Raw genomic sequence first — 25438 nt, 5'->3', positions numbered from 1 at the left:
ATACACAGATATTTAAAATATATATTTTATTATTATTTAAAAATTATTATTATTTTCTACTTGGGGGTATGTATTCAAAAGAATTGAAAGCAAAGGCTTGAACAGGTATTTGTACATTCATAGGAGCATTATTCACAATAGCCAAAGATGGAAACGACACAAATGTTCACTGATGTATGAATGGATAAACAAAACATGAGGGGTTTTTTTGTATATACATTCAATGGAGTATGCTTCAGCCCTAAAAATGAAGGAAATTCTGACACATGCTACAACGTGATGAACCTTAAAGATATTATGCTGAGTGAAATAAACCAGACACAAAAGGACAAATACTGTATGATTCCATTCATATGAGGTACCTAGAAGAGTCAAATTCATAGAAACAGAAAGTAGAATGGTGGTTGCCAGGGGTAGGGGGAGAGGAGAATGGGGAGTTATTTTATTTTATTTTTTTTTGCTGTACGCGAGCCTCTCACTGCTGTGGCCTCTCCCGTTGGGGAGCACAGGCTCCGGACGCACAGGATCAGCAGCCATGGCTCACGGGCCCAGCTGCTCCGCGGCATGTGGGATCTTCCCGGACCGGGGCACGAACCTGTGTCCCCTGCATCGGCAGGCGGACTCTCAACCATTGCGCCACCAGGGAAGCCCGGAGTTATTTTTTAATAGATACCGAATCTCACTTTAGGAAGGTGAAAAAGTTCTGGAGATGGATGGTGGTGATAGTTTCACAACAATGTGAATGTACTTAATGCCACTGAAATATACACCTACAAATAATCAAAATGGTAAATGTTATGTATATTTTACAAAAACAAACAAACAAACCAAAAATCCCCCCAAAGCAGAAACCTGATCTTCTCAATCCTCTCCTTAGGATCTTTTAATGATTTCTGTTTACAGTTAGCATGGGCTGCAAGGCCCTGCATTACCTGGCTGATGTTTACTTTGCCAACCTCATTTTGGGAAGGAAGAAAGGGAGGTAGGGAGGGATAAAGGGAGGAATCAGAGCTGAGATTCAATCCAGGTCTCATGACTCTCAATGATATAGTCTGTCTACTGTAATTACCTGCCTCCTATATTTGTAAGTTAAATTTATCAGCTAATTAACACCTTAGATCAAATAATTTAGCAATTGTTTTCCAATGTGTTACCTTGCTGAGAATCCAGTCCTTACCTACATAATATGATAACTTTTTCATGAAGAAAGATATCCTGAGCAGGTAGCACTGGAAAATGAAAGCAGAGTGGGGAACTGCAGTCAGTTCTGATTTGTTCTAACTGGGGAAGCAGGGAAAGCTTTACAGAGGAAGGGCTATTAGAACTCAGCAAAGCTGTAAGAAGAAGTAGAATTTCCATGGGTAAAGGATGGTAAAAAGGACACTGAAGGCAGAGGACAGCCAGAGCAAAGACAAGGAAAAATGCATGAGTGGAGAATGCCTGGGAACAGTTAGGTGGATGGAAGGGTGGAGCAGATGTAGTGTAGACTGGAGGGGTGGGAGATGAAGCTGGGGAGGCAGTTCAGGACCTAAAAGGGAGAAGGGAACTCAAAGCCATGATAAGGAAACTGAACTTTAAAAAGAAAAGGAGAGTGAGTCACTGCAGTGTAGAATCAGAGCCAAGAAACCCCAGGAGTTTTTGGTGGAGAGAAAGGGAAAGGGCAATGTCATGGGCCAGGTGCCTGCACCTGAGCATGTGGGGACTTAGGATGGGGAAAGCAGAAAGATGGGGAAGAAAGAGGAAGGTCTCTTCCGGATCTATGCTCAGACAGGGAAATTAAGAGGAGGGGACCAGAGACAGGCGCTAGACAATTGTGGTACTGTTTGATGAGCTCTAAAGAGTGTAGTTGGCACAGGAAACTATATTAAATATCTTGTGATAAACCATAATAGAAAAGAATATGAAAAAGAATGTGTATATATGTATAACTGAATCACTTTGCTGTACAGCAGAAATTAACACAACATTGTAACTCAACTATACTTCAATAGAATAATTTTTTTTAAAAGGAGTTTAGTTCAAACCTGGAATCAAGAGACCTTAATGAAAAAAGTAACAGAGGTGGGTGGGTCCTAGAGGGTTTTTTGTTGTTGTTTGTTGTTGTTTTAGAAATTTCATGTAATGTCTGAAACATTTATATTAACATATTTCCATACAAATAAGCCAAATAAAGTTTAGTATTAGTTGTTCTGTTTGTTTGTTTGTTTTGTTTGTTTATACTGCAGGTTCTTATTAGTCATCAATTTTATACACATCAGTGTGTACGTGTCAATCCCAATCGCCCAATTCAGCACACCACCATCCCCACCCCACTGCGGTTTTCCCCCCTTGGTGTCCATACATTTGTTCTCTACATCTGTGTCTCAACTTCTACCCTGCAAACTGGTTCATCTGTACCATTTTGCTAGGTTCCACATACATGCATTAATATATAATATTTGTTTTTCTCTTTCTGACTTACTTCACTCTGTATGACAGTCTCTAGATCCATCCACCTCTCAACAAATGACTAAGTTTTCTTCCTTTTTATGTCTTGAGTAATACTCCACTGTATATATGTACCACAACTTCCTTATCCATTCATCTGTCAATGGGCATTTAGGTTGCTTCCATGACCTGGCTATTGTAAATAGTGCTGTAATGAACATTGGGGTGCATGTGTCTTTTTGAATTATGGTTTTCTCTGGGTATATGCCCAGTAGTGGGATTGCTGGGTCATATGGTAATCCTATTTTTAGATTTTTAAGGAACCTCCATACTGTTCTCCATAGTGGCTGTATCAATTTACATTCCCACCAACAGTGCAAGAGGGTTCCCTTTTCTCCACACCCTCTCCAGCATTTGTTGTTTGTAGATTTTCTGATGATGCCAATCCTAACTGGTGTGAGGTGATACCTCATTGTAGTTTTGATTTGCATTTCTCTAATAATTAGTGATGTTGAGCAGCTTTTCATGTGCCTCTTGGCCATCTGTATGTCTTCTTTGGAGAAATGTCTATTTAGGTCTTCTGCCCAATTTTGGATTGGGATTTTTTTTTTTAATATTGAGCTGCATGAGCTGTTTATATATTTTGGAGATTAATCCTATGTCTGTTGATTCATTTGCGAATATTTTCTCCCATTCTGAGGGTTGTCTTTTCGTCTTGTTTATGGCTTCCTTTGCTGTGCAAAAGCACTGAAGTTTCATTAGGTCCCATTTGTTTATTTTTGTTTTTATTTCCATTACTCTAAGAGGTGGATCAAAAAAGATCTTGCTATGATTTACGTCAAAGAGTGTTCTTCCTATGTTTTCCTCAAACAATTTTATAGTGTCTGGACTTACATTTAGGTCTCTAATCAATTTTGAGTTTATTTTTGTGTATGGTGTTAGGGAGTGTTCTAATTTCATTCTTTTATATGTAGCTGTCCAGTTTTCCCAGCACCACTTATTGAAGAGACTGTCTTTTCTGCATTGTATATCTTTGCCTCCTTTGTCATAGATTAGTTGACCATAGGTGCATGGGTATATCTCTGGGCTTTCTATCCTGTTCCATTGATCTATATTTCTGTTTTTGTGCCAGTACCATATTATCTTGATTACTGTAGCTTTGTAGTATAGTTTGAAGTCAGGGAGCCTGATTCCTCCAGCTCTGTTTTTTCCCCTCAAGACTGCTTGTGCTATTTGGGGTCTTTTGTGTCTCCATACAAATTTTGAGAGGATTTGTTCTAGTTCTGTAAAAGTTGCCATTGGTAATTTGATAGGGATTTCATTGAATCTGTAGATTGCTTTGGGTAGTATAGTCATTTTCATAATATTGATTCTTCCAATCCAAGAACATGGTATATCTCTCCATCTGTTGGTATCATGTTTAATTTCTTTCAGCAGTGTCTTATAGTTTTCTGCATACAGGTCTTTTGTCTCCCCAAGTAGGTTTATTCCTAAGTATTTTATTCTTTTTGTTGCAATGGTAAATGGGAGTGTTTCCATAATTTCTCTTTCAGATTTTTCATTAGTGTATAGGAATGCAAGAGACTTCTGTGCATTAATTTTGTATCCTGCAACTTTACCAAATTCATTGATTAGCTCTAGTAGTTTTCTGGTGGCATTTTTAGGATTCTCTATGTATAGTATCATGTCATCTGCAAACAGTGAGAGTTTTACTTTTTCTTTTCCAATTTGTATTCCTTTTATTTCTTTTTCTTCTCTGGTTGCCATGGCTAGGACTTCCAAAACTATGTTGAATAATGGTGGTGAGAGTGGACATCCTTGTCTCGTTCCTGATCTTAGAAGAAATGCTTTCATTTTTCACCACTGAGAATGATGTTTGCTGTGGGTTTGTCATATGTGGCCTTTATTATATTGAGGTAGGTTCCCTCTATGCCCACTTTCTGGAGAGTTTTTATCAGAAATGGGTGTTGAATTTCGTCAAAAGCTTTTTCTGCATCTATTGAGATGATCATATGGTTTTTATTCTTCTATTTGTTAATATGGTGTATCACATTGATTGATTTGCGTATATTGAAGAATCATTGTATTCCTGGGATAAATACCACTTGAACATGATGTATGATCCTTTCCAAGTGTTGTTGTATTCTGTTTGCTAGTATTTTGTTGAGGATTTTTTTTTTTTGCGGTACGGGGGCCTCTCACTGTTGAAGCCTCACCCATTGTGGAGCACAGGCTCTGGACGCGCAGGCTCAGTGGCCATGGCTCATGGGCATAGCCACTCTGCGGCATGTGGGATCCTCCCGGACCGGGGCACGAACCTGTGTCCCCTGCATCGCCAGGCGGACTCTCAACCACTGCACCACCAGGGAAGCCCTTGTTGAGGATTTTTGCGTCTATATTCATTAGTGATATTGGTCTGTAATTTTCTTTTTTTGTAGTATCTTTGTCTGGTTTTGGTGTCAGGGTGATGGTGGCCTCAGAGAATGAGTTTGGGAGTGTTCCTTCCTCTACTGTATTTTGGAAGAGATTGAGAAGCATGGGTGTTAGCTCTTCTCGAAATGTTTGATAGAATTTACCTGTGAAGCCATCTGGTCCTGGACTTCTGTCTGTTGGAAGATTTTTAATCACAGTTTCAATTTCATTACTTGTGATTGGTCTGTTCATATTTTCTGTTTCTTCCTGGTTCAGTCTTGGAAGGTTATACCTTTCTAAGAATTTGTCCATTTCTTCCAGGTTGTCCATTTTATTGGCATAGAGTTGCTTGTAGTAGTCTCTTAGGATGCTTTGTATTTCTGTGGTGTCTGTTGTAACTTCTCCTTTTTCATTTCTAATTTTATTGATCTGAGTACTCTCCCTCTTTTTCTTGATGAGTCTGGTTAATGGTTTCTCAATTTTGTCTATCTTCTCAAAGAACCAGCTTTTAGTTTTATTGATCTTTGCTATTTTTTTCTTTATTTCTATTTCATGTATTTCTGCTCTGATGTTTATGATTTGATTCCTTCTGCTAACTTTAGGTTTTGTTTTTTCTTCTTTCTGTAGTTCCTTTAGGTGTAAGTTTAGATTGTTTACTTGAGATTTTTCTTGTTTCTTGAGGTAGGCTTGTATAGCTATAAACTTCCCTCTTAGAACTGCTTTTGCTGCATCCCATAGGTTTTGGATCGTCGTGTTTTCATTGTCATTTGTCTCTAGGTAGTTTTTGATTTCCTCTTTGATTTCTTCAGTGATCTCTTGGTTATTTAGTAATGTATTCTTTAGCCTCCATGTGCTTGTGTTTTTTACTTTTTTTTCCCTGTAATTCATTTCTAATCTCATAGTGTTGTGGTCAGAAAAGATGCTTGATATGATTTCAGTTTTCTTAAATTTACTGAGGATTGATTTGTGACCTAAGACATGATCTATCCTGGAGAATGTCCCGTGCGCACTTGAGAAGAAAGTGTAATCTGCTGTTCTTGGATGGAATGTCCTATAAATACAAATGAATCTATCTGATCTATTTTGTCATTTAAATCTTGTGTTTCCTTATTAATTTTATGTCTGGATGATCTGTCCATTGGTGTAAGTGAGGTGTTAAAGTCCCCCACTACTATTGTGTTAGTGTCGATTTCCTCTTTTATAGCTGTTAGCAGTTGCCTTATGTATTGAGGTGTTCCTATGTTGGGGGCATATATATTTATAATTGTTATATCTTCTTCTTGGATTGATCCCTTGATCATTATGTAGTGTCCTTCCTTGTCTCTTGTAACATTCTTTATTTTAAAGTCTATGTTATCTGATATGAGTATAGCTACTCCAGCTTTCTTTTGATTTCCATTTGCATAGAATATCTTTTTCCATCCCTTCACTTAAAGTCTGTATGTGTCCCTAGGTCTGAAGTGGGTCTCTTGTAGACAGCATATATATGGATCTTGTTTTTGTATCCATTCAGCAAGCCTGTGTGTTTTCGTTGGAGCATTTAATCCATTCACGTTTAAGGTAATTATCCATATGTATGTTCCTATGACCATTTTCTTAATTGTTTTGGTTTGTTTTTGTAGATCCTTTTCTTCTCTTATATTTCCCACTTACAGAAGTTCCATTAGCATTTGTTGTAAAGCCGGTTTGGTGGTGCTGAATTCTCTTAGCCTTTGCTTGTCTGTAAAGCTTTTGATTTCCCCATCGAATCTGAGTGAGATCCTTGCCGGGTAGAGTAACCTTGGTTGTAGGTTCTTCCTTTTCATCACTTTAAGTATATCATGCCACTCCCTTCTGGCTTGTAGAGTTTCTGCTGAGAAATCAGCTGTTAACCTTACGGGAGTTCCCTTATATGTTATTTGTCGTTTTTCCCTTGCTGCTTTCAATAATTTTTCTTGTCTTTAATTTTTGTCAATTTGATTACTATGTCTCTTGGTGTGTTTCTCCTTTGGTTTATCCTGTATGGGACTTGCTGCACTTCCTGGACTTGGGTGGCTATTTCCTTTCCCATGTTAGGGAAGTTTTTGACTATAATCTCTTCACATATTTTCTTGGGTCCTTCCTCTCTCTGTTCTCCTTCTGGGACCCCTATAATGTGAATGTTGTTGCGTTTAATGTTGTCCCAGAAGTCTCTTAGGCTGTCTTCATTTCTTTTCATCCTTTTTTCTTTGTTCTGTTTCACAGCAGTGAGTTCCACCATTCTGTCTTCCAGGTCACTTATCCATTCTTCTGCCTCAGTTAGTCTCTATTGATTCCTTCTAGTGTATTTTTCATTTCAGTTATTGTATTGTTCATCTCTTTTTGTTTGTTCTTTCATTCTTCTAGGTCTTTGTTAAACATTTCTTGCATCTTCTCTATCTTTGCCTCCATTCTTTCTCCAAGGTCCTGGATCATCTTCACTATCATTATTCTGAATTCTTTTTATGGAGGGTTGCCTATCTCCACTTCATTTAGTTGTTTTTCTGTGGTTTTATCTTGTTCCTTCCTCTGGTACATAGCCCTCTGCCTTTTCATCTTGTCTATCTTTCTGTGAATGTGGTTTTTGTTCCACAGGCTGCAGGACTGTAGTTCTTGCTTCTCCTCTCTGCCCTCTGGTGGATGAGGCTATCTAAGAGACTTGATGGGAGGGACTGGTGGTGGGTAGAGCTGGCTGTTGCTCTGGTGGGCAGAGCTCAGTAAAACTTTAATCCACTTGTCTGCTGATGGGTGGGGCTGGGTTTCCTCCCTGTTAGTTGTTTGGCCTGAGGCAACCCAACACTGGAGCCTACCTGGGCTCTTTGGTGGGGCTAATGACAGACTCTGGGAGGGCTCACACCAAGGAGTCCTTCCGAGAACTTCTGCTGCCAATGTCCTTGTCCCCACAGTGAGAGACAGCCACCCCCCACCGCTGCAGGAGACCCCTCCAACATTAGCAGGTAGGTCTGGTTCAGTCTCCCCTGGGGTCAGTGCTCCTTCCCCTGGGCCCCGATGCGCACAGTACTTTGTGTTTGCCCTCCAAGAGTGGAGTCTCTGTTTCCCCCGGTCCTGTCAAAGTCCTGCAATCAATTCCCACTAGGCTTCAAAGTCTGATTCTCTAGGAATTCCTCCTCCTGTTGCCAGACCCCCAGGTTGGGAAGCCTGCCGTGGGGCTCAGAACCTTCACTCCAGTGGGTGGACTTCTGTGGTATAAGTGTTCTCCAGTGTGTGAGTCACCCACCCAGCCGTTATGGGATTTGATTTTACTGTGATTGCGCCCCTCCTACCGTCTCCTTGTGGCTTTTCCTTGTCTTTGGATGGTGGGGTATGTTTTCAGCTGAGTTCCAGTGTCTTCCTGTCGATGATTGCCCAGCAGCTAGTTGTGATTCTGGTGTTCTCGCAAGAGGGAGTGAGAGCACATCCTTCTACTCCGCCATCTTGGTTACTTACTTTTAAAATATATATTTTAAATTAAATGTCTGAAATAAATCTTAGTAACGTGTATTTCATATAGTTACATTTTGAGTAATGAATAGAGTGCAATGTTAATTCTGCCAGTAGGTGCCGCTAAGAACACCAGGAAAAGAATTGCTAACCATAGCAAATTAAAATGAAAAATGCGAAACCTTGTAACTTTAACTTGAATTTATTTCTCTTTCACAATTATAGGATGGTTCAGCAATTCGCTGTGGACTTTGAGAAGAGAATTGAAGGGTCAGGGGATCAAGTAGATACCCTGGAGCTCTCAGGGGGTGCTAAAATCAATCGTATTTTCCATGAACGTTTCCCTTTTGAGATAGTAAAGGTTTGTACCAAACGTTATTTTTCCTTTTGTTTCATTTCATTTCTGTATTCTGTTCTACATAACTTTTCATCAAATGTTATATGAGTGGTAAGTGGTTTTCTTTAAACAAAGGCTCCATACTCAGGTAATGAGATTTAGGAGAGAAGTTATTTTCTTACTGATGGTTCTGATTTTATTTAATGGGATCTAATGATATTTCAATAATTCAACAATGACTAATTGGTTTATTTGTTGTCTAGTTAATTTAAAAATATTTCTTGAGTACCGACTGTGTACCAGTGGTCTACATGCCAGGGATCAAGACAGAGATACTGTCTGGTGGGAAAAGACAGAAAATTAACAAATAAAAAAGGAAAAAAGTATCAAGTATTATTATGTAACATAATATGAGAGAAAGGGGAGTTGCATAAGCCACTTTTTTTTTGGTCAAGCATAAGAGCTAACATTTATTTAAAATTTTTTTATGGAATATCAATTTATTGGATTATATAAGATGAAAAAATTAAAGACTAATAATCAGAAACTGTTCACATAAGAACATAATTAAAAAAGTAGAATATAAGTGTAAGCACATTGGAATTAACATTTTGTGAAAAATACAAATGATAAAACTTGGTAGATAACTCAGGCACTACCAGGAAACAATTATCCGTAGTTCCCCATTGGCTAAGCCAGTTTTGATGGAATATTCAGACAAGGTCTCTCTGACTATGGGGCCTTTAAAGCATGACCTGAATGGCATGAAGAGGCCACCTGTAAGAATCTGGAAGAAGAAGGTTGTTCAAGGCAGGAAGCCAAGGACAAAGCCCTAGAACAAGCACCTGTACAGCAGGTGAGGAACAGCTGAGGCTGGGGTAGAGCTGATGAATGGGTGGGGGGGAAGAAAATGAATTCAGAGGAAGGAAGTGCCCAGTTTACACAGGGCTTTCTGTGTTGCTGTGAAGTGTTTACATTTAACAATGGAAAGTTAGGGGAGAGTTTTAAGGATTTGGCTGGTGATTTTAAAAGAACACTGTGTGGGTTGGATTGTTAAGGGGCAAGAGTGGACTGAGGGAGACAAGGTGAGTTAAACAGTAGGGCCAGAGCAGGGGTGGATCCATTTTCTGTGGGGCCTGAAGCCTATGCAATTTTGGGGAACCCCTTGAAGGAGAAGAATACAAAACTATAAACACAGACACGCATCTTGGAAGGAGCTTATGCAAGGGAGAAGTCCTGAAACTTAAACTTCTTTAGCTTTATAGTAAAAATGCCTCAGAAGAGAGGCTTGAGAGAAGTGGATGGATTTGTGATTTTGGAGGTAGAGTCAATGGGGGTTGGATTGATATGGGAGATGCAAAAAAGAGAAGATTCAAGATGACTCCCAAGGTTTTGGCTGGCACAATTGAGCAAGTGTTAGTGCCCATCAGATGAGGGGAACTGAGGAAAAGTTCAGTGTGGAAGTATGAATCAAGAGTTTTGTTTTGGTTATGTTCAGTTTGAAATGCCCAATAGGCAGCTAGGTAGTTTTAGGGACTATGTTACTTGCCTCACATACAGAGGCGGGTGCTTATTTCTTGATGTGGGAGGCAGATGGGTAAATAGACAGTTTCATTAAAATGTGCTAGGTAAAGTGACAAACTTCACCACAGGGTGCTATGGAAACAAGGCCCACAGACATGAATCCCAGCCCGACTGTGTAAAGGAGGCTGGCTTCTGAGCTGACTTAAGAAGGATGAGCAGGTAGTTAAGCAGGAAGAGGTGGGATTAGTCGAGGGAGAGGTTGTTCCAGACAGAAAGGGTGGAATGGTAAAGGCTGAGCTGTGGAACTAAAGCAGTTCATTGCTCTATGGCATAAAGTGTGAGGGGGGAAATGGACAGATAATGAGGCTGGAGAGGCCAAATCTCAAAAGTTAGGGGCTGAATCAAATGTTTTCTTGATGTCCCTTCCAGGTCTAAGCTCTATGACACTTTGATCCTACTTCCAAATAAATTTAAGATACCTAGAACTTATGGGAAATTTTTATACAGTATTCTATCCTGTGTTGGATTGGCAAAATATTATTAATTTCCTCTTTTAAAGAGGCTTTGAACTCAGGTGGTTAAAATGGCCAGAGAGAAAAGACAGCCATTGTTAATCTCAGCACAGCTGGACTGCTATTGTACATCAGGTGACACTCTTATTTATGCATTCATATATGAATACATTTACTATATTCAGCAAAAGAATGAAGAATTATATATTCAAATGAATAGCCAGATTTATGTCCAGAAGTCATCCTTTATGCACAGCACTCCTTATCTATAATAGAGTTAAAATCTGCTACACTAAAACTCCCAGAAATCCCTAATGTTCTGTGTGTGTTGCCTTGAACTTTATATAAACAGATGTTTTGACCATCTGGGTTTAGGTTAGGAAAGACATGAGTCTTTATTAATAATGGAGTCAAGTTATTCTCATTTTTTAATATTCAATGATATTATTATTCAAAGGAATTAAGTGTCATAACTGTGGCTCATTTTGCATCTGCAGATGGAGTTCAATGAGAAAGAACTGCGAAGAGAAATAAGCTATGCAATCAAAAACATACATGGTATCAGGCAAGTGCTTCACATTTTCCTTGTCTTCAGTTCAAGCTACTAAAAAAAGTTAATGTTCATGAATGGCTAGTGAAGTAGCCTTTTCATCATCTGAGCAGAGTAGAATATAGAGGTGGGAGTAAGAAATAGGAAATCCTCGTTTGGATTCAATGGTAATTTCTAGTATTGGCATACTGTCTGTTTACAATTAAAAAAACAAAAACCCTTTCTGCCCTCACAGCACTGTGCTCTGAACAATCAGGGATTTACTGATGAACAAGACCTTGTTCTTCAGGGCTCTGTATTTCAGGGACAGAGGCCAGACTTGCTCATAAGTGATCATTACTTACACAGAGACCAAATAGATTAATTTTGGCTGGATTTATGGGGCAAGATTGGGAAAGATTAATGAAGGTGGTTGCTTTAGAGTCACACCTTGCCTGTTTTGAGAACAAGAATGATTTCAGCAAGCAAAGGTGTCTGTGTGGATACATGTGCTTGTGTGTGTGTGTGTGTGTGTGTGTCCGTTTGTGTATGTATGGGGTAGGTGGCAATGCAATGAGGTGTGAGAGGAGGGAGATTGTTGAGGCTGGAGGAGAAAAGAGGGGGCTTAAAGTGGAGGGAGTAATGTGAGCAAAGGCATGGAGGTGGCAAAAGGCAGCACGTATTCGTGGAGCAGGAAGCCATACATTTGGACTGGAGTTAGGAATGTAGACAGGAGAGCGGAGGGACATGAGGCTGGGAGGAGAACTTGTACCTGAATTCACCCTTGTATGAAGTGGGATTATTTTCATTTACTTTCATTACAGAAATAAATGATAAAAAATAAATGAATTGATAAAAATAATTGATAAAAAAATAAATGGATTTAAAACACACATTTCTTGAGTTCATGTATAGAGGGCTAAATACAATGTAATGGAGCATATGTTAAATTGAGGCGTCCTGAATTCAAGGTAAGAAAACAGGTTACCTACTTCATGATCATCTTACATGAAGGAGGGATCCCCAGTCCATTGGCCAGTTGTATCTCAGCTTTTGCAATAGGGCCAACTTTAGACTATTTTGGGAACAGAGGCTGAGAGAGCAAAACTTGACCCTGAGTGTGCATGTGATGGGTGATTTTCCAAAGGAGTTATGACATTTGAAGTATCTATCCTTACAAAATTTAGAAAATCTCCTCTACAAGTCTCAAATAGTATGGGCAAATATGCATTCACAAAGTGAAAAGGAGACAACATCTATAACCACATCCAGTGTTTTTTTCTTAACCTTCAACAGGGTTTCTAGTTCCCTATTAATTCTATTCCCTGTCCGTCAAATCCAGAATACATTTCGTACAGAAACTATGTCTTGCTCTTTAGCTGGGCAGAGCTAGTATGTGAACATACCGATTTGATAAATGCAGTGGAACCAAATTACGTTTTGTGCGGGGGGTGGGTCATAAAGTATTTTACTTAATCAAATACAGTAGTTTTACTTGGCTTTTAAAACTCCTTACCAGTTACATTTTCGTTGAATGTAACTGCAAAAGCTCAGTAATTCAGGATTGTAGATTTCTGATTTACATGCATACCAACAGAAGAGATTGGTTGTTACTATTATTCTGGAGTTCATTTGCCTATAAGATGATAAGAAGTGCACAATGTCCTGAGTATAAGACATATTAATGGTGTGATTATTTATGCCCTTAAATACACTTAATTTGAAGAGTTTTGTTCCCAACTGATTCTGTTAGATATTTGAATAATAGAAAGCATCTTTGCCCACTGGGGACCCACCTTATGGTCCTTCTTTATTCTGCTAACACTGAGTGCCAATGATGAGCAAGGGATCCCTCCTTGTGGGGAAAACAAAGATAAAGACAATAACGACTCTCCCTACCAGTGTAGTAACAGGACTAAAATATGTGCTCAGACTACTGTAGTGCAAAGTAGGACGCTGGGATTCAGAGAAGGAAGACCTAGTCAGCGGCAGGACTGGAGGAGGCGAGCTGTAGGATGTGGTTATTTTTGGTCTGGTCTTTGAAGCACAGGTGGGATTTGGACAGGCTGAAATTGTGGGAAAGGTGAAATGAACATCGTACATGAAGGAAAAGACATAAAATATTAGTATGAATATGTTTGTGGAAAGGCAAATGGTCTGGTTTGGCTGAAACATAGCGTGCATGAAAGGAAGGAGGAAAATAACCTCAAAGGAAGATTAGGGACAGACGGGGGAAAATTTTTAACGTCAGACTAAACAACGTGGATTTTATTCTGTATCCAAAGTGGAGAAATTACAATTACAATATAATATGATTACTACAGTACAATTAGAAATGGAGGTGGGCACAGGGTGCTAAGTAAATAAGAAGGGACACAGAATAAGGCTGCTAAAATGGAAGTGTTAAAGAAATCTCCCAGGGCTTCCCTGGTGGCGCAGTGGTTGAGAGTCCGCCTGCCGATGCAGGGGACACGGGTTCGTGCCCGGGTTCGGGAAGATCCCACATGCCATGGAGCGGCTGGGCCCGTGAGCCATGGCCGCTGAGCCTGCGCATCCGGAGCCTGTGCTCAGCAATGGGAGAGGCCACAACCATGAGAGGCCCGTGTACCGCAAAAAAAAAAAAAAAAAAAAAGAGAATTCTCCCAAAAGAGGTACCATAAGACTGAGTGTTTCAGGAAGAGAAGGTAACCAAATAAGGGGGAGGGAGGAGGGTCTAGGATGGGGAGGATCAACCACCAACATCTGGAGCCTGCACGTCTTTGGGCGTGGCATATGTCAGGGTTCAGGATCCCTCTTATTGTAGCTTTTCTCCATTGACCTTTTGTTTAAATATGAGTAATCATTTTTTACTTTTTTATGAAACACGCACACATGCATACACATACCTGCTTTCCTGAGCTTCTGTACAGCATGAGAAAAGCATTGTTATGACATCAGTTTGAATTAATTCCATCCAAATGAAAAGATACTTGCTACTTTGGTTATTGTTTGTCATTTTTGTAAATTCACAATTTAGGCATTCTGGGCTCTAAGCTAGTTCCACTTAACTGCCTTCCTTTTCCTTCAGCACCCCAGGACCTCAAACTGGGAACCACTGAGCTCACTATAATACAGCTCTCCTGGAAAGAATATGTTGTGTAGTCCAGGAATGCTACTATTTCAGTGTTCAGAAAGTGAAGATAATTTTCTACTCCATGAAGGAGAAGAGAGGATTGCTTTTGGAATACTTTAGAAATAGAAATGTAAATTTAGGACACCATTTCTGTTGTAGCATTCCTTTGTATTGCTGCGAACCAGTGAGTTGAGACAAATGACAGTTAAATATTGAGGGTCACATTATGAGCCTTGAAAACATTTTGGGAACTGTTTTTAGGTAATGTTAATCACCTATAGAATGTATTAAGGATATTATTACAAATGATACTGTGGATAGAATAAATCACTATGTAACTTTTAAACTAGGCTTTTTGCATGCTTTAAGTAACATGTCAATTAAAACATTTTTAAAAAGAGTATTAAATATCATTCAATTTAAAATATCTAATGTGCTGCTTTCTTTCTTACGTTCAGGACAGGGTTGTTTACTCCAGACATGGCATTCGAAGCAATAGTCAAAAAACAAATTGTAAAGCTGAAAGGGCCTTCCTTGAAGAGTGTAGATCTGGTAATACAAGAATTAATCAACACTGTCAAGAAGTGTACCAAAAAAGTAAGTTTGAATTATGTAACTTTGCAACCAGTAACTACTTGGTTTACCCATCTTTCCTACCCTGCTACATACCTCTCTTTCCCTGACTCTCCACTTTGTCATAGAAGGTTGTGTGTTTGCTCAAGGGGAAGGATTGTGAAAAGTACTGAATGGGAATTGCTTTCATGATATATGGGCATATTGACTTCTATCACCCCATTCCAAATAGGGTTGTTGTCTTAATCAGGTAAACATCACTTTAGAACAATTAAGTGAATGCCCTAAACCAATTTTTCCTGTGATGCATGGATGGGAGTAATTGTTAGGGGGAAGGAATCAGTGATATTGTTTGTAACAAAAAGGTAATTCTTCTAAATTTTAAATGAATTCCACTTGAACCTGGATGTTCTGGGAAGGGGCACTGTGGTATAGTAGTTAAGAGCCCAGCCTCTGAGGTCCAGTTATCTAGATTCAAATCCTGGCTCTGCTATTTACTTGCTGTCTGACCTTGAGCATCATACTTAATCTTTATATTTTTGTTAATTTCTGTGTAAAATGGAGATGATGATGATGATGATAATGATGATGATATCACCTCAGTGAGGATTAAACAAGATGATGCCTGAAACCCATGAGGCACTTAACACATTGATTAAACATAGTAAGTGCTCAGTAAATGGTGGTTAATCTATAAATGGCCATTTTTAGTAGCACCCAATATTCCCTACCTTGTAATATTTATTGTAATATTCATTGATGGAGAGTAGTGGGCAAGAGACTTCCCAATCTGGGGGCTCTTCACTGAGAAACATGGAGGAATTGTGCTGGATTCCATCCATTCCATAGGGACATGAAAAGGGTACCCTGTATTGGAAAATATAAGAAGGGAATTACTGATGGTGTTAGGATAGGGTAGGCCTAGCCCTATGGCAGTTACTATTGTTACTTTGATTATTTCTTGAAAGTATAGATACTTCTGATTTTGTTAGTTTTGTTACCCTTCTCTTTCTGTATGGTTACTATGAGTAACATTCCTGAAAAACCAGTGAGAAGAAAGAGAGAATGAGTATGAGTGTTGGTTCCCAGTTACCTTACAGAAAAACTCAGATGAAGGAAAGATGTAAGTAGTGAAAGAGGAAAGGAATCTAAATTTAGGAATTCAGGATTGTCAATGCTAAAAGAAAAGGAGTTAGGTGGAACTAGCTTGGGGCCCAGAAGTGGCTCTGGAGCTTCAGATCCCTTCTCTAGACTTCTTACTATTCTTCTACCTTGTTCCTTAAAGTTCTATTTTCTCTTCTCTAAAATAGGAAAACACCATAGGCATTAAGGGACTGAGGAAAGGGAAAAGAATGCACATGGGGAAGAAAAAAATGTCTTTATGCCAGCTCTTCGTTTGGAAACTTGAAGCCATTTAATAATACTTCACATCCCTCCTGTCCTTGCCTATACCTCAAAATACAGTTAGTCTTGTCACCTGTATATTGGCCTCCTCTTAACTGACTTGCTGAACTAACTGAAACTGCATTCTCTATTTAATCACATGGATTGCCGCCCTTAGCACATAGATGTCTTCTTCAGCCAAAAGCTTCTCTTTAGGTTGCCCATGCATTCCTGCTTCCACCAGTTAAGTGGTCTTCTTTCCAATAGCCAGTTGTGCTGTGTTTGTCCTCAAACCTGTTTAGCCAGTTTTCCTTCTTATTTTAATTATGTAGGTTAAGTGAAGAGTAAATAAATTGATCAAATGCAGGAAAGACTTTGAATTTTGTTTCCATAAAAATCCAACTTTGGAATGACTTAATAAAGGTTAGCTACAAAAGCTTTGCAATTGATTACGTGTAGGTAGGACAAGGCTAAAAGTATATGGGGGGGGCGGTGATAAAAATCTAGATGGGCTCTGCATTCAGATGATTTCCCGAGTGTCTTTATGTTTCCCCTCCACTTTAAAGAAAGCAAAACTGGAAATCACAGATGAAGGATGTGGTTTATGTAAGACAGAAGACGCATAACTCCAATCAGCAGATCCATATGCAGAGAACAGGCCTTGGCCTCACATCAAAAGATTGGCACATGTGTGTACATTTATGTTTTAAGTTATATAAAGTGTTTATGGTATGTATGAATCTTTTTTTTTTTTTTTATCACTTCCCATTGTATCCAGCTTACTGGAAAACCAACAGTTGGTGCCGATGGCATGGGACGAGACAGCTTCTTCCTGGACACTTTTTGGCTTTTATTCTTTGCTTTTCACCCTTTGAACCTCCTTTTCCATTAAGCTCTCTAGACCAGTGGTGGTTGTATATTTGTACTGTCTTCTCAAAACATTTTATATGTTGCCTTAAATAAAACCTAGCTTTCTCCCTGAGATTATTGTTTACCCTTCAGCTCCCTTCACTGAAGGATATTTATTGGCCCAAACTCAAAGAATCTTAGGGCCTGGATCAGGCATGACATTTGTGTACTTCTCCATTTGTGGCTTCCAAACATTATTCCTTCACCTTCCTATAAAAAGTCTTCCATTAAGGCCCGGGTGTTACCAGCTCTGCCACCCTTCTCTCTTCTATTCACTGTCACCATCAGGTCCTGGTCACTGCCTTGTATTCATCAAGATATTTAGAACTTGGCTTACATTTTTCCTCTCCATCCTAAATTCACCTTCAACTTGGATGACTTCAGTAGAGGTCATGTCCAACACCCAGCAGCTGCTGCTCTTGGAGATCTTGGACTGCAGTGGTTCTCCATTCATTCCACACTAACATCACACTCCTTGTGACCTCTTCCAGTCCCTGTCATGGTGGACAAATGTTCTACCAAAAGATTCTTCAGAAGTTTAAAACTCTAAATCTAGGGTTTTCAGAGCACTGATTACCCCCTTCTACCCTCTTTTAGCTTTTAAGTCAGTTGGAAAATTAGTAGGAAAGCTTAAAGGAGAATTGAAATTTAGTATCTGCTTTGCTGCTGATAAATCTAGATTGGAAAACATGGCTGGGATTTCCTGCTGAAGTGGGAATCTCCCATTACTTCCTCTTCCAGCCATTAACTTCAGAGTCCACAGTGGCGGAGAGAGTGAGATGTGCACCCAGAAGGAGCACAGCGTTTTTTGGCTAACCTCACACCTACGGGCCTCTACAGTGAGCAGTGATGGAGTGCACCTGCTCCATGAAGCAGAGAGCTGTGAGCCAACACAGGTCAGGGGCTCACAGGTCTCCTTTTGTCTTCTCTCTTTTTTTTTTCTTTCCTGCGAGGTGGCGAAAATGACAAGGGCTTCTCCCGTAGTACTTTCTCAAGAGAGAAGAAGTGTTGGTGGAAGTTCCTACTTTATGAGTGAGGTGTGAAAGGTGCTGGGGAGGAGGAAGGGAGAGAGCAGTTCTTCTCTATACCTAAATTCTGCCACAGGGTCCAACCCTTCCAGCTCTCTCACTCCTTTACTCTCCCTATAACCAGTCTTTAAACTCAAAGAGACCTTCAGACCTTTGGCTTCTTTTTTTTTTTTTTTCTTAGCTATCTGTCTCTTTCGGATTTTATTATATTTCCTGACCATTGTATCAGTCTGGGTCCAATCAGAAGAGAGAAACCACACAGCAGTTTGAACAGGGAACAGTTACTATAAAAATGTATTAAGGGCTTCCCCGGTGGCACAGTGGTTGAGAATCCACCTGCCAATGCAGGGAACACGGGTTCGATCCCTGGTCCGGGAAGATCCCACATGCCACAGAGCAACTAAGCTCGTGTGCCACAACTACTGAGCCTGTGCTCTAGAGCCCGTGAGCCACAACTACTGAGCCCGCGTGCCACAACTACTGAAGCCCACGTGCCTAGAGCCCATGCTCCACAATGAGAGAAGCCACCGCAATGAGAAGCCCGCACACGGCAACGAAGAGTAGCCCCCGCTCGCCGCAACTAGAGAAAGCCTGCGTGCAGCAACGAAGACCCAACATAGCCAAAAATAAATAAATAAATAAAATAAATTTTTAAAAAAATGTATTAACTATAACATGGGCTTAGAGGAATGAGGGATTGGCTAGTAAGAAGTTAAGAGAACAACTGAATATAGAGGTAGAAGCTGTAAGGAGCAGATGCTAAGGTACCACCTTTAGGGGAACATCCAGGAAAGAGGGCCCCTGACCAGGGCTAAGACTGGGACTTCCTTGAAGTGGGCCTGGATGTGGCTCACTGGGTGGCAGAAAAGTTGCCGTAGTGTCATGCTGCAGTGAAATCTGCCCTCTGTGCTGGGAGGGAAAGGGTGTCCATGGGGAGGTGTCTCCTTGGAGACACTCTGCTGCAAACTGTTCAAGGTGGGGACAGTGGCTGCCTTGTACTGCAGTAGCCTGCTTTAGTCTGCCTTTTCCTCCCTCAGTGACTCTCCAGGCCCCGCCTCTCCTGACAAAACTTCACTTGGTGCCAGTCAGCAAAGGAAAAATACTTAGAGGGCCCAGGATTATTTTCACAGAGTGGGCAAGCAGGTTGAATTTGGAGCTGAGAGGCAATAAATTGACAAGCAGTACATTTACCTTTAACTTTCTGATCTGTTACTTTAATTCCTCTTGGATTAACTTTGCCACCTATTAAAACTCTAAGGCTGGTCGAATTTACTATTTGTGTTTTATCTCCCTTTCCCCCAGGTTGCTGAAGAGCTTGGAGACAACCCTCTATCTGTGTGGATTAGTGCCACATAATATACCCATTGTCTTCAGCATCTCATTAGTTAGTGACTTGCAGTGTTCTTCACCATAGTGACGTTAAACTTTTAACACTCTTTTCAAGATGCTTTGCTCATCACTTTCAGTAATGATTTCACAGAGAGAATAGAGGCCATAAATGGGAACATTAATTTCTAGCCCCCAAACCTATGTGTATTCCCAGCCATGCCCATCCTTCTCTCTGTCTCTGTTGAAGTATTAATCCTGACCAGGGCTGGGCTTCTACTTGTACTCTCACCTACTTAAGGAACTTACTCTCTGGATTCCTCTGTTTCCTGAACCATCGCCTTCTCCGTCACATTTTAAAATAAGTCAAGGTATAAATATATTTATGTCTCTTCTGACTTATAAGTAACAAAAACCTGTCTTCTGTCCTATTCCTCTCCTTTTCATCATGGCCAACCTTCTTGGGGAAAAAAGTAGTTTGTGCTTGCTATATCTTTACTGTCTCATCTCCAGTTAATTCCTTAACCCTCTGAAGTTTGGCTTCCACCCACCACTCTATTGAAATAATTATGGTAAAGGTTAACCAGAGACTCGATTGCCAAATTGAAGGGACACTTATTCCCGATATTGAATTCCACTCTCTTTTTGAAGATGACACCTCTCTTTCTTGGATTCTCCTCCATCTTTCTCATCATTCTTCTTCCGTCTCCTTCAAGAGCTTATCCACATTTGCCTGCCTCTAAACACTGGAGTCCCCCAGAACTTGCTCCTGGTTTCCTTCTCTTCTCTCTCCTTTCTCCCTGGCAGATCATATCTCCCATAGTTCAACTATCACTTAAAACATTGTTGATTCCCAAATCTATACCACCAGCTCAAGCTTCTTAACTGAAACTGTCTACTCTACAGTCTACTGCAACTACCTTCTCTTCTTACTTAAGGCTCTAGACAGTTTGTTTTTTATTCCCCCACAAACTAAATTACTACAGTGACCTCCTAACTGATCTTACTGCTTCTAGACTGGTCATATTCAAATTCATCCTCCTCACTGTTGTCAAAATGGCCCTTCTAAAATACGCACACATATTTTTTGCCTGTTCCCTCAAAATTATTCAGTGGTTCCTTATACCTTAAGAAAGTTCAGATCATTTGTGATTGTGTTTAGTTTTCACCATCTGATCCCTGAATAACTCTCCAGCTACATCCGTTGTCACTTTTTGCTTGCTTCAGCCCTTCTAAGTGATTTGCACTATTCACAAAGATTTTTTGTGCCTTTAATATTTGTACATGTGATTTTGTTTGTTTAGAGTCTCCTTAAGATATAGCTCAGTCATCGTTTTTCCTGAAGGGCCTCTGTGAGCCCTTTCTTGGTCTCCATCCTCACTCCCTTCTTAGTGCTTTAATTGTAACCCTGTGTTTACTTCTATCATAACAATTATGATACTGCACTGCAATTTGTTTGTAATTTATTTGTTTAGGTGAATGCCTCTTCTTGCTGATGATAAGCTCCTTTCAAAAAAGAGCTGTCTTTTATCTTATCTTTGACACCTAACCCATTGACAATCCTACATGAGACATTCTATAAATACTTATTAATAATTTAGATATTTTAAAGTTATCCTGATGGCAAAGAAATCTGTACTTGGTTGAAAAATAATATTTTAATCACTCCTTTTTAAAAAAATTTTTATTTTATATTGGAGTATAGTGTCAGGTGTACAGCAAAGTGATTCAGTTATACATATATATGTATCTATTCTTTTTCAAATTCTTTTCCCATTTAGGTTATTGTGGAATATTGAGCAGAGTTTCCTGTGCTATACAGTAGGTCCTTGTTGGTTATCTACTTTAAATATAGTGGTGTGTACATGTCAATCCCAAACTCCCAATCTATCCCTCCCCCCAGTTCTTTTTCTGAGATCTTGGATCATCTTCACTATCATTACTCTGAATTCTTTTTCCAGTAGATTGCCTATCTCCACTTCACATGGTTGTTCTTCTGGGGTTTTATCTTGTTCCTTTATCTGGGACATATTCCTCTGCTGTCTCATTTTGTCTAACTTTCTGTGATTGCAGTTTCTTTTCCACAGGCTGCAAGATGGTAGTTCTTCTTGCTTCTGCTGTCTGCCCTCTGGTGGATGAAGCTGTCTAAGAGGCTTGTGCAGGCTTCCTGAGAGGAGGGGCTGGTTCCTGCCAGGAGGGGCTGGTTCCTGCCCACTGGTGCGTGGAGCTGGGTCTTGTCCCTCTGGTGGGCACGGCTGTGCTCAGGAAGACTTTAAGCAGCCTGTCTGCTGATGGGTGGGGCTGTGTTCCTGCCCTGTTGGTTGTTTGGCCTGAGGCGTCCCAGCACTGTTGGGAGGGGATAGGTCTTGGGGAGGAGGTGGCAGCCTCCAAGTGGGCTCACACCAATGAGTACTCACCAGAACTGCTGCTGCCGGTGTCTTTGTCCCTGCAGTGAGCCACAGCCACCCTCTACCTCCGTAGGAGACCCTCCAATATTAGCAGGTAGGTCTGGCCCAGTCTCTTATGAGGTCACTGCTTTTTTCCCCTGGGTCCTGGTGCGCATGAGACCTTGTGTGCACCCTCCAAGAGTGGAGTTTCTGTTTGCCCCAGTCCTGTGGAATTCCTGTGATCAAACCCTGATGGCCTTCAAAGCCAGATTCTCTGGGGGCTCCTCCTCCCATTGCCAGACCCCCAGGCTAGGAAGCCTGACATGGGGCTCAGGACTTTCACTCCTGTGAGAGAACTTCTGTGGTATAATTATTTTCCAGTTTGTGGGTCGCCCACCCAGCGGGTATGGAATTTGATTTTATCGCTGTTGTGCCCCTCCTACTGTCTCATTGTGGCTTCTTCTTTGTCTTTGGATGTAGGATATCTTTTTTGGTAGTTTTCAGCTTTTTTCTTTCTTTTTTTTGTCAATGGTTGTTCAGTAGTTAGTTGTGTTTTGTTAAGAAGGGGTGAGCTCATGTCCTTCTACTCTACCACCTTGCCACTTCCTCTAGTCACTCCTTTTAAAATGATAAAATTTGGACAGGTTTTCTTTCAAGTATCTATCCTTTTCCTTATTCCTCAATTTGATGTTCTTGATATTTGGCCTTATTATGTCTACCTTCAATTTTTTTTAACTTTAAAACTGGTCTAATTCAAGTCTTTTGTAAAGCAAAATAATCCTAATTAAAGTTGAGTATGCCAGGACTTAATTATTTGACCCCTTTTGAACACAGCCCATAGATAAAGTGACCATATAATTTATTGTCCAACACAGATTTGAGATTAAAAGGGGGAGCTATCAATACTTTCACTGGAATAGTATGAGTAAACCAAGACTGCTCCAGGCAATCTGAAATGTATAGTTACTCTCACTGTATTGTGAATATATATATATATATATATAAGAATATGTATATGTGAATATATAAACTTAAAACAATAATTTCACTTACAATTGCTCATGTTGAATTTCTTATGTGTAAAATACTTAACTTTTCTTTTCCTTAAGCCACATAAATAAACATCAGTGAAACACATGGGATTTATGTGTGTTCAGATAACAAGGCACAAAGCTAACCTGGGGGAATGCACTTCTTCTCGCATGTTTTCTCACTGTGGTCTCTGGGGCACTGGAGGACAAGACAGGGACATTAGAGTTTTATGAGCTATTTGGCTTCACTCCAGGGACATCTCAACTTTGGAATTTTTCTGGTGGGCATCATCTTTCAGCTGCTTTTCTCTACTGCCTCTTCTCCAGTGCTTCATTGCAGGGTCCTGAGCTTTTTTGCAGGAAGCACTGAGAGGAACATCTTGTTTTTTTAACCACAGTTTAGCAACTGTGCCATTTATTGGCCTCTTGGGAAGCCACATTCTTGGATCACCATCATACCAATTAATTGATTTTTTTCCCCCTGCTTAGAAAAAAGAAACAACGGTTTGCAAGGAAATAAAAAAGATACATTAGTTGGTTAATAGAAACACTGGGAAAGATTTTTCATTAAAAAGTGCTGTTAGAAGAAATGCTGAGTTTTGTGGCATGTTAGGTAAGTAGATATCTGACCCTGAATACACATAACTAAGCAGTGAATCCAAAGACCTTACCGCAGCTTTCAAGGCCCTGCATGATCTTGCTCCTTTTCATTTCTAAACTCCTCCCCATCTCCCTCCCCACAGTCCACTCCAGCTACACTGGTTTCCTTGTTTCTTCAACAGGTCAAGGAGATGTGGTGCAGGGCCTTTGCATTTCTCATTCTCAGTGTTGGAAATGCTCTGCCTCGAGATGTCTGCATGGGTCACATCCTAGCTTCTTTCAGGTCTTTGCTCAAATGCCACATAATCAGAGTCCTCCTCTGACAGAAAATTATTATTTTCTATCAGCAATTTCACATGCTTCCTTCAAACACACACACACACACACACACACACACACACTCATACCATTCTTCATCTACTTACCAAATTTGTTTTTCTTTGTGGCACATACGACCACATGAATTATACTACATACGTCTTTTATTTTTGCTGTGATTGTTGGACAGTAAAGCGACTTGAAGAATGTAAGCTCCATGAGAGTAGGGACTTGGTTTGTTAAGCTCATTACTCTATTTATAACCCCTGAACATCCAGGTTTTCAATAATAATTATTGAATGAATAATTGAATACATGAATCATGTCTCATTGACTTGGCAGGTGATTTTCCATTTGGCTAAAGTAGTCATTTGAGTAACTTCCATGAAAGCTTGTAGGATGAAAGAGAATAACTACAAAGCATCATGCTCAAATAGGATTTTCTTTTAGGTCTGGATAGATCTGCTCTGGTTTTCACTCTGTACATAAAGATTTGCATTTCATCTCTTCTAATGGCTGGCTGTCCAGTCAAACACTCTGTGCTGTGCTTCTCATACAGCAGATGCCTCATGTAATGGGCCATGGTACTCAGGTTTCAAATCAGCCTGAGTATTAAAGTTTGAATCATTTGTTGGGTTTTATATGAAATTCAGTCCTGGGACTTGACTAAAATTCAAGAGATAGTAATCTCACCTTTTAATCTCACAATTCATTAAAGGATTCATGATCTTTGCAATTAATTCTTAATTTATAATTTACCCTGGCCCCTGCTTTTCCTCTTACTTTCTGCATGATTTTTCTTGTTCCATTTTAACTGCTTAATAATGTTTACCAGAGATAAATGTGGAAAGAGTGGTGATGAAAACCTGGTTATTGTCTTCAGGTATTGTTTTGACCCAGCACCAATGCCCTCCTGCCCTCCTGTTTGGATGTTTTCTGATTACTTAATGAGATTATGGCTCTTCTGACTACCTTTCAGCTTTATTTCACTTAAGGTTGGGCTTTTTCTTTTAATTCCTTAGCATCTGCTAAATAACACTAGCATTCTCTTCATTTCTTTGTTTAGAAGAAATAATGTCAGATATGTAATGGAGAACATATCAACTTACCATATATGTTCTTCCTTCACAGAGCTCACCATTCCTCCCATCATTTGTAGAAAATATTTGAGGTTTGGGATTTGCCCACTTGGAGAAGGAGGACTAACAGTATTTCTTTCTCTCTGACTACTTTACCCAAGGCCACCCGGGTGGGATCTGGCATCCTTCCCCTTTTTACCAACTTCACTTAGATCTTCCTAGACTTCCTATATGCCACTCCTAAAATATAGAATCCTCAATAAAGAATTTTCCAACTTACGCTTGTGAAGTTTCTTGACCTGTTTTACTAGAATTGTTTCTCATTTTTGATCACTTTTGTAAATGTGAATACTTCTGTTTTTCCTTTTTTCATAACAAATGTGTTGTGCCCAAATAAATATTCTCTCATCTCCTGAATAAATCCACCATTATGCTACACACAAATTAAAAATCACTAGGGGTTTTAAGGGCAGATTTTTTTTTTTTTTTTTCCGGTACGCGGGCCTCTCGCTG

The 25438-nt window shown here is 39.9% G+C and overlaps 1 protein-coding gene across 9 annotated transcripts in view; it reads left to right on the top strand.

Moving 5' to 3' along the window:
• The window catches only part of DNM3 (dynamin 3), a 569209-nt gene that overhangs the window by 210465 nt on the left and 333306 nt on the right, over positions 1–25438 (top strand). For all 9 annotated transcript variants that reach the window (XM_029227250.1, XM_029227252.1, XM_029227251.1 and 6 more), the window contains exons 8-10: positions 8503–8638; positions 11148–11215; positions 14750–14888. In XM_029227250.1, coding sequence (XP_029083083.1) covers positions 8503–8638; positions 11148–11215; positions 14750–14888 — 343 coding nt within the window. The remainder of the gene's footprint in view (positions 1–8502; positions 8639–11147; positions 11216–14749; positions 14889–25438) is intronic.

Source organism: Monodon monoceros, unplaced genomic scaffold (assembly GCF_005190385.1).
Source record: "Monodon monoceros isolate NGI ecotype Baffin Bay Population unplaced genomic scaffold, NGI_Narwhal_1 Super_Scaffold_18, whole genome shotgun sequence".
Lineage (NCBI taxonomy): Eukaryota > Metazoa > Chordata > Mammalia > Artiodactyla > Monodontidae > Monodon > Monodon monoceros.
Note: the sequence above shows the minus strand (reverse complement) of the source record. Positions and strands in the feature narration are given on the sequence as shown.